This window comes from Cucurbita moschata, unplaced genomic scaffold, assembly GCF_002738365.1.
Source record: "Cucurbita moschata cultivar Rifu unplaced genomic scaffold, Cmos_1.0 Cmo_Scf00017, whole genome shotgun sequence".
Lineage (NCBI taxonomy): Eukaryota > Viridiplantae > Streptophyta > Magnoliopsida > Cucurbitales > Cucurbitaceae > Cucurbita > Cucurbita moschata.
In genome coordinates this window covers 4,256,866-4,277,469 of record NW_019268533.1, presented here as the reverse complement: position 1 = coordinate 4,277,469, position 20,604 = coordinate 4,256,866, and the positions used below count along the sequence as shown (strand labels likewise).

The 20,604-nt window shown below is 32.0% G+C and overlaps 1 protein-coding gene across 1 annotated transcript; it reads left to right on the top strand.

Annotated features, from left to right (window-relative positions):
- The first annotated feature begins 12,205 nt into the window (after positions 1-12,205).
- Positions 12,206-18,396, top strand: LOC111455396 (two-component response regulator-like APRR2). Its single transcript, XM_023097039.1, has 14 exons — positions 12,206-12,263; positions 12,453-12,501; positions 12,993-13,149; positions 13,916-13,995; positions 14,166-14,232; positions 14,453-14,499; positions 14,776-14,853; positions 14,933-15,268; positions 15,339-15,437; positions 15,994-16,134; positions 16,239-16,490; positions 16,588-16,656; positions 16,774-16,854; positions 18,146-18,396. The coding sequence occupies exons 3-14, from the start codon at positions 13,020-13,022 to the stop codon at positions 18,305-18,307; spliced, it is 1,542 nt and encodes a 513-aa protein (XP_022952807.1). The 5' UTR covers positions 12,206-12,263; positions 12,453-12,501; positions 12,993-13,019; the 3' UTR covers positions 18,308-18,396.
- The last annotated feature ends 2,208 nt before the right edge of the window (positions 18,397-20,604 follow it).

Sequence of the window (20,604 nt, the reverse complement as noted above, 5' to 3'; positions counted from 1 at the left end):
CCCCCCCCCCCCCCCCCTTTTTTTTCTTTCGAGAAATTGGATCGGTGTATAATTTTTCATTTTAAAAAAGTTTTTTTTAATATTAATTTTAGTACTATTATTAATTAAAAATGGAAAAATGTTGCCTTTTATTTTATTTTATTTTAAAAAAATTTCCCAAATTTAATCAAAGCTATTTTTCCTAATAAATACCATATTTATTAGGAAACCGAGAAATGATAAAATATAGTTATTCTACTCAAGTAGCATACTCGAGACTAATCGGTTTATATACTCGAGTCTTATAAATTTGAATAATTTTACTAATAATCATTTTCAAATACATACGACCACATACTCGATATACACTCTTTTTGTCACAACCGCCAAAAGTTGAAGAAAAAAAAAATACCATCGATTCCCGTACAACCTTCGACCAAATTATTTACGATTTCATTCTCTAATCCGAACCTAATTTTAGAAATTAGATCGAAAATATAATAATTTAGCTTATAAATTAAATAACTAATACTCAAAATCATTAGAGAAAGCATAGAAATTAAGTGAGTAACAACATTTACTAAAAGCCAATTCCCCACCCATCAAACTATCAACTTTTCATTAATTTCAATGAGTGGATTTGCTTTAAATGATGAGTACATTTTTGGAGCGTTCTTAACTAACGAGACAATTCTTTAACTTAATTTTAATCACTAATTTTTAGAATCTTGTCAGGAATTGACACATATTTATAATATTTTAACTCTGTCTATCTCAAATAATTTTTTTACTCATATTGAAATTTGAATCGAGCGTTTTTTATTTTATTATTATTATTATTATTATTTATTAATATTTCTAATTGCCCAAATTCAACTTCACCCTTATAATTGAAGGGACAATTTAAGTTTTTTTTTTCAGGAAAATAAATAAATATATTATTAAAAACGAAAATGGTAAGATTTATAACATTCCTTGTCTTGCAACCTTCCTATTTTTTTAAATATTATATTATATTGGAATGTTTATGAGAGCTTTAAAGGTCCACGTGGTGCCACGTGGAAAGACATTTGCACTTTTTGTTTCCCACTGTGGGACCCACATCAACCCCTTCTTTCTTTTTCTTTTTCTTTTTTTAATTTTTTTTAATTTTCTAATTATTGTATTTTAGCAATAAAAAAAATATTTTAAAAAATTTTACTATTAATATTTATTTTCCCCTTATTTTAGAGTATTAATAGTGATTTAATATAATATTAAAGCAACCCGGTCTCTAATCATAGTTCAATTGTGTTACATATGATTAGTAAGAGACTGCTATGACTAATAGAGGATGTTCCCTATTACACGATGGGTTAATGAAGCCTCGAGTCGACAATTGGTCACCAGACATGCCTCGACATTCCAAAGACGTGTCAAATGAGATGAATATATATAGAGAGACGTCTTTATCTTGAAGAGTATGCAATTTTTCTGTATTAGGCTCAATACCACTTTGCCTAGGTACTAACGTAAACAATGGATCAAGTTGCGCAAAACACCATACCACGTGTGATTCAATTTTGTAAGTGGCTTAGCTAACGCACATGACATGACCCATACGGAGCGAACCGACGAATTTTTCGTTCCTACGACACGAGAATACTTTAAAACTATTGATAGAAATGAACGATTCACCCTGCAGTGGAAGCAATAAATCATCGTTGATTTATTTTGAGTTAAACTAAAATATAAGATTAAGCGTGTAGTTATTAATAAATTTATATTAAAAGATGAACACAATAACGTGTTAGCATTAAGGAGATGTTTAACGTGAGTAAGTCAACAAAAACCTAAGATTATAAGGCGTTTTGAAGGAGAGGATTCGAGCTTAAAACTGAAGAAATGTGTTATGTTGAACCCGAGACTTTAAGTTTGCATATCTTGATCCATAGTTAGAGATGTCCCTGGAGCGGGTTGAGGACGGGATAACCTTCATCATCCCTATTTCTACTCCCTTTTCATTCTCCATTCTCGTGAAACTTTCAATTTATTTTTGGGACAGGGATTCTCGAGGAGGATCTACTTTACAATATAATTTTTGTTAAAAAATGTAAATAAAAATCTAATATAATATAACGTTCTACCAACATAATTTTTAAAACTCAAAATTTAACATTATAACATAGTCTTCCATCCCTCGTTTAAATGGAGATTTTCATCTCATTCGGAGTAGGTCCCCACGAGACCCCAGTCCCATGGGATAAATGGACATCTGTATGGAAATTGCTGAAACTAAATTTTACGGATTTGTTAGGAGTAAAATCTACACTTTTCCATAAGAAACGAACAGCTGATAATGAGCATAGGAGGGAGTTCGATAAAGAAACGAAAAGCTAAAAAGTAACCCATAAATTGTAACTTTGAGCTTCAATATTGTGATATATGTTGTATAATATAGATCGAAATTAATCTCATTGGATTCACAGACTCTAGCTTGAGTTGTCACGTACGGGATATGAAAGGAAATAACAAAAAAATATTTGAAATTTTCATGGAGACTCGAGGAAGAAGATGCCTGAGGCGTGTGGACTTCATGCGCTCGTGAAACTGGAGTATCCGAGAAGAGACAAGCGCGTGGTAGCACGTTCAGCCACATGGTGAGCTCCCGTTCATCTCGTTAGTCTCCTTTTGACCTATTCTATCAATATTGACCTACACACACGCACGCACGCGCACGCACATACACATTTTTTTTATCGTCTATCGGCATCTCATAGATTATCTCCAAATTTCTTAACCGTGCTTTTAAAGGTATTTTTAATTTTTTTTAAAAATTAAAGAATTTGTTGAAATGGTGAAAATGACTATTTTAACCTTATCGATTCTCTTAAATTATAAATATTATTTTGTCCTTTCAAGACAACTCTTGTGCTCGACAGAGTACTATTTCTTTAAATGGATAAGATAAGTCCTTGATTGATGTAAAGTCAAACATTTTTAGATTCTTTTTCGTTATTCATTTATTATTGCTAAATATAAAGTCATTTTATGAAGAAAAATTGTATAACGACTTGGCCCGATCAGCAAACTTCAGGAGTATGCGAGCCCGTTTGGTGGGTCCACGCCACACGTGTTGGTCGTGTATAGAGAAGTACTACACATCCAATTTGTCTAGACTAGATCACCTCAGATAATGCAGAATATATGTCTGATTTATATTGCATGTGTTTGCATTCCCGGACTCCAATAATTCACTTACTAAATTTTTTTTTTTAAAATAGTCAAGTGTCATGCTACTCTTATACTTCAAGTAAAGACAAGACACCCATGTACGATTGACGCAACATTGCGTTAATGACCATGAAACCTGCGTTATCTCGATCAGTCTGGAGCATCGTTTTTTTTGTCTTTTCTTTGGTGTTATTTTATTATGCATCAAATATTTTTCGTTATTTGACTTTAAAACTTTTATGCAAACGTATAAATCCATGTCATCGTGTTATGAAGTTATTTTAAATAAATGTTTCTGCATAAAAATGTTTTGTCATACGGGTCGTTAAAGTTTATAACTTGAATTATTATAATCAAATAGTTTTTTTTTTCTGGGAATATGTTTTTTAAAAAAAAAAATTATATAAACAATTGATATATATTATAAAATTACGAAAGGATGATATTTAAACTTCAATAAGGATAATTTTAAATTTAAATCGGGTTTCTATTATTTGGTTGATACATTAAATCGAGCTGATATTTAAAGTTGATGTGTTAATAACTGATACGATGTTCAAACTAACCATTTAAAATTTACACCATTTTAATTTGAAATTCAATACATTAAGATATTATATGAATTTGTGATTTAAAAAAAAAATTATAGAAAGGTTTCACTGTGGAAAAGTAAAATAAATTAGATAATTTAAATAGAAATTATCCTCGTGTCTACCCCTTTAGGGAATAGCGAGAAAGCTGACACATCGTCCGGTGTCTCTGATACTATTTGTAACGACTCAGATCCACCGCTAGCAGATCTTGTCCTCTTTGGACTTTCCCTTTCGGGCTTCCCCTCAAGGTTTTAAAACGCATCTGCTAGGGGAAGGTTTCCACACCCTTATAAATGGTGATTTGTTCTCTTCCCCAAATTGTTGGGTTACCAACCCGACCCATTCAAAATTGTAAGTTCGTCTAATTAGATTTTTTCAATCCAACCCATATACATTCCTAAAAATTAGTATCAAACGAACCCATAATAATCTATTTTAAAAACGTCATTTCATTAACAATTTTCTTTGAAAAGTTAAAGCGAGCACGACAAAATTAAAATGAAACATGCTAACAAATTTAGTACTTGATAATACGAAAAATTAGTTTAATGTAGATTTCCCCAACGTTTTTTCCTCTTGGAAAAAAAAGGAAGACAACATAAATAAATCAAATGAAAAGAAAGGTGAAGAAATTAATGGAAGAGAAAAAAAAATTAAAAGAAGAAAACTAATTACTTTTATTATGACTAATCCCATTCAAGATGAAAGAATATAATTTAGAAGATACAAATACACGTGTAAAGTTTCTATTGGCTCGTTTTTCAGACAAAGATATGGTGGATAGAATTTTAAATATTTTATAGATTATATTATTTCAAAATATATTTAATACCACCAACTTTCACCCCACCTCTTGTTTATTATTATTATTTAAAAATATATATATATTGATTAAATTCTATATTTTAAACTATTTTTTAAAAATCTCATTTATTTATTAAAAATTAAAATTTCATAAAATTTAATATAAAACATTTGCAAAATAAAAAAACATCACTAATATCGATTAATAAATGTCTAATATTCTTAATTGTCAGACCAATTTTAAAACTAGAGTGAGATGAACTAGGTTGGATTAGATTATGAACTTTATTTTCGAGTTGGTCAGGTTGTCTGATGTGGAATTACTACAAGGTGAGTAAGATTCGGATTACCTTGTTGATCGAATATTTCAAGGCAAGAATACTTGTTTGAGATTCGAACCACTCCACAAGCAAGATCGATCGTGTCTAGCTTGAATGATTTTTGTTGATCAAATATCTCAAGACAAGAACACTTGTTTGAGATTCGAATCACTCTACAAACAAGATTGATCATGCCGAGCTTGAATGATTCTACATGCAACCTAAACTACGTGGAATTGCAAAGAAACTTAGCCATTTGGCTAAAGAAGAGCACAAATGCTCCTATCACTGTATTTCCAAATCTACCTACAAATACAACATATATGGCTTTATATACCATCAAAATCAAGCTATTAATGGACCCTTATGTAAAGGTAACTTGAAGTAAATAAAAAAATCTTAAAATTAACTCTAAATTATTCTAATTTGTAATCCATCTAAAATTTATAACAATCAAACTTCGTTCTTTTTCAATGGCATGAATTGAAATATCTTTTGATAATTTCAACCGCATTTCTTCGCATCTTCATTAAAATATATTGTATGATTGATGTTTCTTGATTCATATTATCGTCACTAAATTTTTTTTTAAATTCCTGAACTCGTGGAGATTCCGTTCCAATCAACTATTTATTTGCATATGATAGGTTAGTCTTTATTTCTTTTTTTTTTTCCCGAACTCTAATTGTCAAATCTATCGATGTAGTTATTTTATTGTTTTCTCTTGGCTATTATTTTGTCACGCAACATCTAATATTAACTAATTTATTGAATGATGAGACGTTACTATAAATTAAAAATTTAGGGTTATATTAAATATAAAATTCAAATTTATACTCATTATAGTAATTATTTTTTATAAATTTGAGTTTATCATACATTTATTTGACACAAAACTTGTTAGATCCTACACCGGTTGGAGATGGGAACAAACTATTTCTTATAAGAATGTAAAAATCTCTCTCTAACAGGCACGTTTTAAAACCGTGAGGCTAACAACGATACGTAACGAGAAAAAGGGCACAATATCAGAGCCAGACACCAAGTGGTGTGCTGGCGAGGACGTTGGACCCTCAAGAGGGATGAATTGTGATCCCACATTGATTGGAGAGGGAATGAAGCATTTTTTTTATTATAAGGATATGGAAACCTCTCCCTAGTAGACGAGAAAAACGCAACATTCCTTCAGTGATATGTTGTCTTAAAACCATGCATGAGTTTTCAAATAAATACATGATAACTACGGCGCGGGGAAGCCTTCCCCATTCCCATCCCGTCACCTATCCCATCTCGCCAAATTTTTCATTTTTTTATACGTGGGGATCGAGTTCCCTACAGGTAATTTTTCACCATTTATTATTTATTTACAAAATAACTATTTTTAAGTTTTCATATTACAACATAGTTTTTAATCATAAAAAAATTATAACATAGTCTTTTTTTCAATCTTCATGTACATAATAGATAATTGTCACAATGTCATATCATGAAGGGATGGGTACGGTTCTCACAGTTCAACGTAATTCGTTCATTATAAAATTTTCATGGACACAGATAGGTAAATGTCATATATCTTATTGTAATTCTCATTCACATAAATATAATAGATTATCACTATAATTTTCATGCACACCTAAATAGACGAGCATAACAGACGACGGGTTTGTGCAACGGAGTCGACCTCTAGATTCGAACATAAAACAGAGCCACACCCATGAGACAATGAGCTCTAAAACAAAAGGTGATGATGCACGTTTAAAATTCTCCTCCTTAAGTTGCGGTAAGTGAGTTTGGCTCGACTTTTGTAGCCAGAGGTTTTCTTAAATCTTTTTTACTATTTTATTTTCTTTTTAAAAAATTATTTCATTAAAAATCGATAAATTAAAAAATGTCGGGACAAAACTAAATAAAAAATGTTGAAAATTTTTGTCCCATCAATAATTTAAAAATGGTCTAATAATAAGATTGAAAAAAAAAACAGGGAAATAGGGAAAAAAAACTTTAAATCAAAGGGAAAAAATGATTCATATATCATCCAAAAATTTGGTGAATAATTTAATGATATTTTTATTTCACCTTTTTTTTTTTCTCTATTTGTTTTCCCATAATATTTTTTTTTATTATTGATTATGAATATGCTTTAGGGGACAAAATTAATGCACATATCTCGTTAGCTAACTTTTTGATTAATCATCATTTAATGTGAATTATAATTATTGAAATTTGACAAAAATAAGTACGGGTGTATACGAGTTGTGTTGGAAAAATCTTTTGGGCCAATCCAAAATTTTAGTTTGGATTGAGTTAGTGACCCGAGTTGTTGATGATGATGATCATGTCTCGCATGATATTTGGGGGTTTGTTGACCACTGGACGTTTGACTACTGACAACTGGCCCGACTATGATGGGTCTAGGGGGTGTGAACCGCTTGAGGACTCACGCTTGCACGTGTGGGTTGTGTGTAGGGAAGTACTACATATCTAATTTTGTTCGAACGGGAGGCCACCTAATGGTTTAACGATATGTCCCTAATCATGAATTGCATGTGTTTACATTCCCTGATCCCAATAGTGGGGTATGTAACTGAGTATTCAAGTCATATACTAGTTCTATTTTTCAAGTAAAGACAAGGCATACATGTATCGCTGACAACGTCATCACAAGTAAAGATCATGACACATGCATAGGATAGTTGTATTTAAATTCTTAGATCATAGGTTAGTATAAAGCGTTTTTAATTTTAATATTTACTTTATTTTATTTAATATTTTGCTATGTTGAAGATTTTTTGAAAGATGTAAGTCTATGACATTGTTTTACGAAAATGTTCTAAATGTTTCTTTCCGCATAAGAAAGTATATGCGATGACGGTAGCAACTTTAAGTTAGCAGAAATCTATGGTTGTTACATGAGTAACTTGGATAGAGTTCACAACCCAATCCAATTCAGGTCGAGTTGGGTTGGGTTGGATGGTGAGATTTTTTTTTTCTCGTTTATTTTAGTTTAAATATCAAACATTTATAAGTCAGAACACATCACTCATATCGATTACAAATATTAAATATTCTTAAGATTAAGTATAAGGTAGGGTTGAGTCAGGTTGACACAACAACATAAAATGTCAAACTCGCAGCCTGAACCAAATTTTTTATTATTGTAAAATTCATCGCAAACCAATCTGAAAAAAAATTAACCCAAACCAATCCTTATGATTTAAGTTGGGTAGTTCAAGTTGGTCGAGTTATTGAGTCATATGAACACCTCTAAAAGTACGTGTTAGTAGTCAAAGATCGTGTATCTGGAAGATGCAAAGTCGAGGTAAATAATTTTTAGTGCAAATATAAATTTTAATTTTAATTTCTTTTTATAAGGGAATGAGATTTAAAGTTATTTCCAACCATAGGCTTTTTGAAGCTAGCATCTAGGTCCTACGAGCCAACCAAGATCGTCCTAAGGTGCTAGCCCCTATAAGCTCATCATTGCTCGTAGTCTAGTCATTTTGGACCTCACTCTTTACCATAACTTGACTCTTTGATGCTCATCGTCTATTACGTTCTAGCTTCTTGGAGCTCATCGTTACTCATAATCTAGCCACTTGGAGCTCATCGTCTATTGCGTGCTAGCGGAGTGACATACAATTAATTAATTTTATATTACTAAAACATATAATCTCTCCATCTATAAGGTTCCATANTCACAGTTCAACGTAATTCGTTCATTATAAAATTTTCATGGACACAGATAGGTAAATGTCATATATCTTATTGTAATTCTCATTCACATAAATATAATAGATTATCACTATAATTTTCATGCACACCTAAATAGACGAGCATAACAGACGACGGGTTTGTGCAACGGAGTCGACCTCTAGATTCGAACATAAAACAGAGCCACACCCATGAGACAATGAGCTCTAAAACAAAAGGTGATGATGCACGTTTAAAATTCTCCTCCTTAAGTTGCGGTAAGTGAGTTTGGCTCGACTTTTGTAGCCAGAGGTTTTCTTAAATCTTTTTTACTATTTTATTTTCTTTTTAAAAAATTATTTCATTAAAAATCGATAAATTAAAAAATGTCGGGACAAAACTAAATAAAAAATGTTGAAAATTTTTGTCCCATCAATAATTTAAAAATGGTCTAATAATAAGATTGAAAAAAAAAACAGGGAAATAGGGAAAAAAAACTTTAAATCAAAGGGAAAAAATGATTCATATATCATCCAAAAATTTGGTGAATAATTTAATGATATTTTTATTTCACCTTTTTTTTTTTCTCTATTTGTTTTCCCATAATATTTTTTTTTATTATTGATTATGAATATGCTTTAGGGGACAAAATTAATGCACATATCTCGTTAGCTAACTTTTTGATTAATCATCATTTAATGTGAATTATAATTATTGAAATTTGACAAAAATAAGTACGGGTGTATACGAGTTGTGTTGGAAAAATCTTTTGGGCCAATCCAAAATTTTAGTTTGGATTGAGTTAGTGACCCGAGTTGTTGATGATGATGATCATGTCTCGCATGATATTTGGGGGTTTGTTGACCACTGGACGTTTGACTACTGACAACTGGCCCGACTATGATGGGTCTAGGGGGTGTGAACCGCTTGAGGACTCACGCTTGCACGTGTGGGTTGTGTGTAGGGAAGTACTACATATCTAATTTTGTTCGAACGGGAGGCCACCTAATGGTTTAACGATATGTCCCTAATCATGAATTGCATGTGTTTACATTCCCTGATCCCAATAGTGGGGTATGTAACTGAGTATTCAAGTCATATACTAGTTCTATTTTTCAAGTAAAGACAAGGCATACATGTATCGCTGACAACGTCATCACAAGTAAAGATCATGACACATGCATAGGATAGTTGTATTTAAATTCTTAGATCATAGGTTAGTATAAAGCGTTTTTAATTTTAATATTTACTTTATTTTATTTAATATTTTGCTATGTTGAAGATTTTTTGAAAGATGTAAGTCTATGACATTGTTTTACGAAAATGTTCTAAATGTTTCTTTCCGCATAAGAAAGTATATGCGATGACGGTAGCAACTTTAAGTTAGCAGAAATCTATGGTTGTTACATGAGTAACTTGGATAGAGTTCACAACCCAATCCAATTCAGGTCGAGTTGGGTTGGGTTGGATGGTGAGATTTTTTTTTTCTCGTTTATTTTAGTTTAAATATCAAACATTTATAAGTCAGAACACATCACTCATATCGATTACAAATATTAAATATTCTTAAGATTAAGTATAAGGTAGGGTTGAGTCAGGTTGACACAACAACATAAAATGTCAAACTCGCAGCCTGAACCAAATTTTTTATTATTGTAAAATTCATCGCAAACCAATCTGAAAAAAAATTAACCCAAACCAATCCTTATGATTTAAGTTGGGTAGTTCAAGTTGGTCGAGTTATTGAGTCATATGAACACCTCTAAAAGTACGTGTTAGTAGTCAAAGATCGTGTATCTGGAAGATGCAAAGTCGAGGTAAATAATTTTTAGTGCAAATATAAATTTTAATTTTAATTTCTTTTTATAAGGGAATGAGATTTAAAGTTATTTCCAACCATAGGCTTTTTGAAGCTAGCATCTAGGTCCTACGAGCCAACCAAGATCGTCCTAAGGTGCTAGCCCCTATAAGCTCATCATTGCTCGTAGTCTAGTCATTTTGGACCTCACTCTTTACCATAACTTGACTCTTTGATGCTCATCGTCTATTACGTTCTAGCTTCTTGGAGCTCATCGTTACTCATAATCTAGCCACTTGGAGCTCATCGTCTATTGCGTGCTAGCGGAGTGACATACAATTAATTAATTTTATATTACTAAAACATATAATCTCTCCATCTATAAGGTTCCATACTAGTTCATCGAAATGTTCAAATTAATATTTAATATTTTACTTCAGTCCTTTTTTTTTTTTAACTTTTATCCATTTAAAATAATTATGAAGTGGAATTAAATTAGTAAAAAAGTTAATTTTTAAATAAATGGATTTGTTGAACTTGGAAAGTTTTTAAATTAAAATGGATTTATTTGTTCATAAAAAATTTAAAAAATATATATAAATATTTTTCCAATTAATTTAAAATAAATGCATGGCATTCAATGCATTTCTTTCTTTAAAGTTAACCATTTAATGTGAATATGGCTCACCGACCTTGGGCTTAGAGATATTAAGAGTACATGTGAATATAGACTGTCCAGTCCGAATCACCAACAAAGAACCGTTCAATTATGTAGTTTGTATAGACATAGGTAGGATAAACAAACATAACCATTTTCATTAATTAATTAATTATATATATTTTTCTAGTTAAAACACTGTCGACCTGAACATAGCTCAATAAATAAGGTAATATATATACACGTGTACGGTAGATTTATTATTATTATTATTATTTTTTTTTATCAATTTCAGCATCGTTTATTGGTTAAAATATTGATAATCTAAACATAGCTCAATAAACAAGATACTGTATATACATGTGTACGGTAGATTTTGTTGTTAATTTTAACCTCGTTTATTGCTCAAAACACTAATAACCTTAACATAACTCAATAAATAAGGTGTCGTATACATACTTATACTATAGATTTTGTTTGAGTCAAAACACTTATAAGCTAAACAAACTCAATAAATAAGGTATGGTAGATTTTGGTGTCGATTTTAGCAGAGTTTATTGGTCAAAACACTGTCAACGGAAACCGAACTCAATAAATAAAATATTTATAATATTTTTTCAAGTTTAAAGAGCGTAAAATAGATTAAGGCATTTTTTGAAATGGTTAAAATAATTTTTTTATATTCAAATTACTTTAAAACCTATTTTTAATGATTTAAAATGAATTTAAAGTATGTTCCTGAAATTAAATTAAGAAAATGATTAAATAAAAAAAATAGAAATATACATTAAATTAATAGTCCTTTAAACTTAATTTGAATATCTTAATAAATTTAATCGGTATAATTCAACAAGAAATTAATTATAATTTATTGGACATATAATTAAAAAAAAATGTAATAATATATTACATATATTTTAAGCGGATAGATTAAATAATATATCAGAATTTATTTATTTGATATTTAAATAAATTAAGTAAAATATAGAAATTAAAATAAAATAAAATAAAAAGCCTTTTTTTTTTTTTTTTTTTTTAAAGAAAACATCACATGTGTGTATTTGACTGCCAGTGTACAAAAAGGTGAAGATGAAGCTTTATTTTTTTTTTTTAAAGAGAAGAGTCCTTCCTATAAATACATGATGTTGAGCGGGCAAAACACTACGTAGAATGTTCGCTGCGCATTGCTAATTCCTGCATTTTCCATTGTAAGCTTTCATCTTCCATTTCCTCTTTTCAAGTTCTTGTAATCTTTGAACTGAACAAGGATTCAACAGTTTTCCTCATTGCCATGGATGCAGAGGTGTGGTCCGGAATCGCAAGGATCCGTACTGTCATATGCGTTTAGTCTCTTTCTACGGTCTATATCTCCGTTTATTGTTGCTTGTTTTATGTAGATGCTAAAGGTACGGTTCCTTCAGAGGAAGAGACGAAAGCATGATTGAGGTAATCTCCACTGTGTCTTCTTCATCAGAATAGTTCTTTTGGCCTTTCAAATCGCCAGTGTTCGAGCGTTTGTTTTGAAATGTGTTGTTTGATTGTGATTATGATTGCGATGAGTTTGATTTATCTCTTTCTCTATGCTTTGGTTGTTTCCGGAGGCGTTCCGATTGGGAAAATAAGTTTTTCGGAAGATTTAGTCTTCGAAACACTTCATTAACCGAAGTTCAGGATGCTTATGATTACTGTAGGTTCCATTTTAATCAGAGGAGTACGGTGTGTTCCATGTATTATCGTTTTCTCGAGTAATCGCTTCAGCTGTCGTATTAAATTTGCAGCGAGACATCTGTATACATTTATTTCTTTTTCCTCGAACGTTTCGCTCTTGCACATTTGTGAAATTTTGATCTGCTGTTTGCTGTTTTTTATTTATAAATTAAAATTTTCATATCAAATGAGGATGAGTTGAAGATGTTTGAGTTTTTGCCAATGAGCAGTGATCTAAGAAACATGCCAAGCGAGCTATGGTCTGCACTGTCGATGATTTACAAGAATGGAAAGACTTTCCCAAGGGTCTTAGGGTTCTTCTCCTTGACCGCGACAGTAGCTCCGCTTCCGAGATAAGATCAAAACTAGAGGAAATGGAGTATGTTGGTGAGATAGTTCAAACGCCTCATTTTGGTCTTTTTGTTAGAAATCCTCTTTCTTTTAAAGCACTGTTTATATCTGTCTTCTTCAACATTCAAATATATTTGCTTTACTCGCGTCCTAAAGAAGGCATTTTAAGCTACTTGATTAATTGAGGAGATCTGCACTCTTTTCTATAATCCATCTTTGGAGGATAATTACATGTATGTATTTCCATAGAATTTATCCCCCTTTAATTTTTCCTTTTTTTTATGATTGTAGGCCTGAACTTTTATACATGTTTCAAGGTCCCTAAACTTTTGAAATCTTGATTTTGGTCCTTGAACTTTTTTAAACCACTCATATATATATATATATATATATATATATATATATATAACGTGTGAGATTACATCAGTTCTTCAATACATTAGATAACATATTTATGGTAGGTACTACTACTACTTGTGGAATATAATTAAGGTTGAGGACTAAAATTGAGATTCTATAGAGAGAAAAAAGGTCCAAAATGGCAGTAAAAGTTAAAGGGCCAAAATTTGGAGACCAAAATTGAACATTAATGAACATATTGAAAATGCACTTATTTCTACTTTCTACGACTTTAGAGTGGCATCATTTCTTCCACAAAATGTGTATTTCCAAATATTAATTTGTTGTGATCTGTATTCTCACTGTTGTGATCCCATTTTCATGTTCTCTATTCCTTTAAGAAGTTACCCTTTTAGTTTCTTTTCTTCTTCTATGTTGACAAGTTTCACTTGTCATATTGCAGTTTATTCCTGCACTGATGAGAAGGAAGCTTTGTCAGCAATTTTGAACACACCGGGAAACTTCCATGTTGCAATTCTGGAGGTATGAGTAATGACTTTCGGAATGGAATTATACATTTAGGCCATAAGTTGAGTCCTCTGGTATGCTTACTTGATAAATCTAGTTCTCGTGATGATTGGACCATTTTCAGATTCGCAATATTATTGGTTTTGTTCGTCTTTTTAAACTCTTGGATCCATCTCTGGTTGCAGGTGTGTGCAAGAAATTATGATGAGAGTTTTAAGTTGCTTGGAACTTCCATGGACTTGCCAATCATAAGTAAGCTAACAACTCAACCAAAACTGATATAGGTAGATACTTTCGATCAAGAGGTCAGAACTTTGTATCCTCTCTCACACATGTACAACTATTAGAAAAAGAACACAAAGATCTAGAACTGTTTTCTTTTCAGAATAAAAAGAGATGGGTTTGACAACTTCTTTCAACAAGTTTTACGGTTCCTGACCTGACAATGAGATTGTGTTGTTCTGTGGCACAGTGACTTCGGATGTTCATTGCCTAAGTACCATGATGAAGTGCATTGCAGTAAGGGTTCTAGTCTAATCTCTTACTAAATGGTCTCTTTGTCTTTGGTAATTCTAAAACTAGACTTTCGATCAGCAGCACTTTTAAGGGTTCCTTAGGGAGCGGTTTACTCTGTTTAGATTAACAACACCGGAAAGTTTTTTTGTTGGTCTGAGAAACCACTTTCTAAACAAATCTAGTTTCTATAATTTTCATTCGATTTCCATCAGACATTGATGCTCAGATTATTAGTTTTGCATTATTATCTATGCATCTAGATTTACAATTTACGTTCAGCTTGGTGCAGTTGAGTTCCTGTTGAAACCACTCTCGGAGGACAAACTCAGGAACATCTGGCAGCATGTCCTTCATAAGGTATTTTTCAGTTCTGAAAAAAAAAAAAAAAAAAGAATAAAAAGAAAAAAGGTATATTGACCAACGATATTTTGAGAAGGCATTTTCCAATACTCCAAAGCCTGATGAACACTCCGAAGCATCCTTGATGCAACTCCAATTAGAGAATAAAGACAGGAATGAAGTTCCGGAAGAGATGGAAATGCTTTCTTGGATTCAGGATATTGTATGGGAACCACCAGAAGGAAGTGAGAAGTCTGAACTGAACCTGGGAGAATCTTGGCAAGGTAGCTGGGAAAGCGAACATCAAATGAACTGTTCAATGGAAACTGATAGCAGGGAAAAAGATGTGTACTCTAAATTCGTCGAAACAGCTACACATGATTTGGTTTGTGAAGGTCCCTTTCAAGAGGGTCAACCTCGATTATCTGGCAAGGTAATGGTCAAAGAATACAAGAACTTTCTAGTTTGTTTAGGCTGAGAGTAACGTTTATCATCCCTTGCAGAATAAATCTGATGTCAAAAGTAGTGCTTCAGCTGCTGAGCATTCAATCCAAGGCTCTGATGTGAACCATTCTGCTGGATCCAAAGCAAAGAAATCAAAGGTATATTGTCGGACTCAAAAAACACAAAATTTTGGGCATCTATATTATAAAATACATTCAAAACTTGGGTTTTCAAATGAACGTGTAATTTCATAGTGTCAAGGATGAGATTTTGTGTGAAAGTGTAACAACTCAAGCCCACCGCTAGCAAATATTGTCCTCTTTGGACTTTCTCTTAAGATTTTTAAAATTCGTCGGATAGGGAAAGGTTTCCACACCTTATAAAGAATTCTTCGTTCTCCTCTCCAATCGATCCTCTCCAATCGATGTGGGATCTCACAATCCACCCCCTTTCGAGGGTCAGCGTCCTCGCTGGCACTCGTTCCTCTCTCCAATCGATGTAGGGGATCTCACAATCCACCCCCTTCGGTTAAATGGTTGAGATCTCTATGAGTTTTTGACAGACTAATGGTCAAATAGTTATCCTATGAGATCGATTGCTCGTGTATAAACTAGCCCAGTCCGTCACGAACGTAAAATGAAATAAGCGTTGAACTGTGACTTCTTATTTATGAGATTCTGAATCATACTGTTGTTGGCTAATGTTGTCCGTTAGGTGGACTGGAGCCCAGAGCTACATAAAAAATTCGTTCAGGCAGTGGAACAGTTAGGCATAGATCATGCAATCCCCTCCAAAATACTTGAGCTCATGCAAGTTAAAGGTTTGACAAGGCACAATGTTGCAAGTCATCTCCAGGTGCCCACCTGACTTCAGAACTTTTGTGTTATTAAGTATAAAATAAGTTACAATTATCCTCTCTTATTTATTTATTTTTCTTAGCCTATACTTTGTTTATGTAGAAGTACAGAATGCAAAAGAAACATATAATGCACAGAGAAGAAACTCCATGGCGGTCACATCCAAGATGTACAATACAAACCAATCACTTGAAACCTATCATGGCTTACCCTTCTTATCATCCTAACTGTGGAATATCACCGTCTGCTGCTTTTCCAACATGGAGACAGACCAATGCCCTCGTGCGGGGTCCGCCCGGGTTTTGCCATTGGCCACGACCAGGAATTCATCCCTGGAATTCCTATGCAGCAGGGGTAACGTTTACTGTTCTTAGAGTTCACTGTATAATAATGAGACTGTCACCACAAAAAGACCCAAATTTGAAACCTCGTACTTCACTGATTGGTTTAGGTACAAGCTGATGCATGGGGTTGCCCTGTGACGCTGCCTTCTCATGCTCCATATTTTGCACTTCCTCAGGTAAGAATTGATTTGATTTGATTTGATTTGATTTTACCGTGAGTTAAAACTGAGAATTTAACCTCCTTATTTGGAATGGAGTAAGTAATAGTGGGCTTTCTTTTGGCCATTTTGCAGCATGTATTATCAGCTTCACACAATATGCATGCGGTAAATAAGAGCTACGGCATGCCTCAGAGTTCATTTGATCTTCAACCGGTAATTTAAACCTCCTTTTCTTTTACATTATCAGGGGGCATTTGGTTTATGAGTTTCGATAAAGCTTTTGTGAAGGGAATTTAAGCCTATGTCTGGATGGAGGTATTTAATGTCTTGCAATTTTTAGGAACCACGAGCTTTCCTCACTTTACGTTTGATTTCTCCAAAAAAAAATCTCACTAGTGTTCTATACTTATAAACTCATGAAATTTCTCTTAATTAGCCAATGTGAAACTTGTAACGGCCCAAGTCCACTGTTAGCTCTTTGGGCTTTTCCTTCGAAGACTTTCCCTCAAAGTTTTAAAATGCTTCTAGTAGGGAGGTGTGTGGACACTGCCCGGTGCCTGGCTTTGATACCATTTGAAATGGTCTAAGTCCACCACTACATGATATTATTCTCTTTGGGTTTTTCTTTGAAGGCTTCCTCTCAGTTTTAAAACACGTTTACTAGAAATTGAGTTTTTCTTTGAAGGCTTCCCCTCAGTTTTAAAACACGTTTACTAGAAAGAGGTTTCTACACCTTCATTAGAAAATGTTTCGTTCCCTCCTTCAACCGACGTAACCGACGTAGGTATCGTAGAACTACTCTCAATAATCTTCCACAAACATCCAAATTGCCTAACCCACACAAATGCATGAGTTTTCCAAAAGCCCCACTTTATTTTTCCCAACGGATTCCCCATTTTTGTTGTTTTCTTTCTCTCTCTATTTATTTTGTTGTTTTTTTTAAATATGATTCTCTGTTTTCTTTTATTACTATTTCTTCAATTATTTATGTTTCGTATTATTTTCCTTCTGTTCTAATTTTTTTTTGTTTCTTTTTTTTTTTAATTATTTGTGTTATGCTTTTATATAATTTATTTTTATCTATCAATCTTTTTTAAAAGGTTATAGATGGGTTGAGAGAAGAAAGAGAAAATAAACGTATTTTATGTTTAATTATATTTGATTTTTGAAATATAATATGCATAATTAATTCTTCCATCTAATTATTATACTAATTATTTATAAATGGAAGTTGGCATAATTTTATTAAATTCATTTATTTTAAGATAATTATTAATAAGATTGGTGGTCGAATAAACTCAAAATTTTAAATTTTAGATCCTAAATTGAACAAAAATTTAATTGGTTAATTTTATTTTAAAATTTTTATTTAATAAAAATAAACTAACCACAATTAATTTTTACAATTATTTTAAAGTTTTATATATATATCCAAAAAGGAAAAAAAAAATAGTTATAGAGAGAATTAAAATAACTAATTTTAGTTTATTATTAAAATTGGTAGGATGAGGAGGTGGTTGACAAGGTTGTAAAAGAGGTAATGAGGAAGCCATGCTCACCGCTTCCATTAGGGCTCAAGCCTGCCACAGAGAGAGTTCTCACAGAGCTTTCTATGCAAGGGATCTCCGTCATCCCTCCTCAAATCAACGGCTCCAGACCTCCCTGATCCCATTTCTATATAATATCTGTATCCTAATTGATTTTAGCCAAGTTTGTTAAATTGCAATACTTATTTTGGAAGGAAAAACATCATTTTAAACAGAATTCTTTAACCTCCTAATAATAACAAAACAATAAAAAAATAATTAAAAAAAAAAAATCCATATAGGTTAAATGTTGAAACTAACCATATAATTTAAAGTTTCCTTCTCGGTTACGATGTGCATACGTTACAAGTATGATTGTGACATTTATGTTTGTCATTATTTTACAAAGGTTGTTGTTCCTTTCGGGTGTGCAACACAACCCGTTAGCATATGTAGTTTGTGTATAGAGAAGTATTATACATCCAACCTTGCTCGAATTAAATAGCCGCCTAAGGAAATGAAATGATGTTTTAAATGATAAGTTCTTCTATGCTGCATGTGTTTGCATTTCTTGACCTCAACAGTGGTGTCACTTGTTGAGTATTTATTAAAATACTCAAATTATGTATTACTCTTACATTTTAAATAAAGGCAAAGCATACACGGGATGATGGTGGCAATGTGTTGAAGACCATAGAACTTGTATTAGGTAGACACATTTGATCTTTCATAGTCTTAGGTTAGATATGGCATTATGTTATTTTCCTTATGTAGTTCTTATTTAATGTTTGTGTTGTCTCAAAGGTTTTACCTCAACATTTAAGTCCATGACATTGTTTATCAAATTATTTTAGATAAATGTGCATACGATAACAACTTTATTTTAGAAAATGTAGTAAAACAAGGCTTGAGTATTTTAAAAATACTCAGTAAGCGACCCTCTATCGAGGTTATGCAACAAGAACATGCGAATGCAATGACGGGACTTATTATATCAGTCTATTTTCCTACGACACTATCATAACGGACAGCTTGGATGTGTACTAATACTCTACACATAGCACATACGTGCTAGTATGGACTCACCAGTCAATTCGCACACTGCTGGGCTCCTTTCCTTATCTGACGAGCATGCTCTGGTAGCTCTTTATGCTGGATACCCGTTAGAATTAGTAACAACTACGACAGCATTATGTAAAATATAATGATAATTCTCCTACCTAGTGGTCTATGGGTCTGTACCCTCATGATAGAATAGGGGTATCCCCCAATGCATGAGCACACATAATGCATTAGGTCATAATATTTTTCATTTTCAACATTATTAAATATAATTCCGCTATCGTTTTTCATTCATATCATATTATTTATCATTTTTCAGTTCTCATATCATGCATAATTCTAACAGGGTTATATTTCATGTCATTTATCGTGACATCCTGTCATTCATAACATGTTGTATATATACATTTTATGAGACATAAAATAATCGTTCCATGCTTTTAACATAACATTTTATAACGTGTGATTCATACAATAATTACTTCAACGGTCACATAAAACAATCTAAACATAACATATCGCATCACATTATAACGCACATCAATTCATTCCAAAACAGTATACCTTCACATTGCATACATTTATGTATTAAAGCGTAACAATCTAAACTTACAATTTATGACACGTGCCAACATACAATATTCCACAAACATAAACATAATCCAACTTGAAATTGTGAAATACGACCTTCAATGACATAATTTACCTTAAACAAGGTCGAAGTCAAGTCTGGGAGGGTCGAAACAGTGTCGAACAGGTCAGAAATGGGTCTTCCGAGCTGAAATACTTGTTAGAGCCGGGGAGGTTTTTGCGTCAGACGTTGACACGTGGTGCCACCAGGAGAGGCCGTGTGTGCAAGGTGAAGTCAGGTCGAGGTGCAGGTCACAAGGCGAGTCGGGGTTCAATCACGGGTTATTCTTTAAAAATTAATCAAATTTAAATAGCTATGTTTATTTGGTTAGAGTTCTATATAAAAAAAATGTCGATATATTATTTCAATAATACCCGTTTATCTTCCGATAATTATATATAAATTTATTATAATTTGAATCAATATCAATTATTTTTGTATCTTTAATAATTAAAAATCTATTTTATATGAATTTAATAAGTTTGTATTAATTTTATATTTTATTTTATAAAACGTGTAAATTTATATTGTATGGTTGATAATATTTGTTTTAGTGGTTTATACAAATTATATGAATTTGTGATTTTCTTTAAAAAAAAATAAAAAATTGAATAATTTCACTGTGGAAAAGTAAAAGAAATTTAATTAATTAGACAATTTAAATAGAAATTATTTTATATGTAAATGAAAAATATAAATATTGTTAATTGAATACAGTTATTTATTATTAAATGAATATATTGA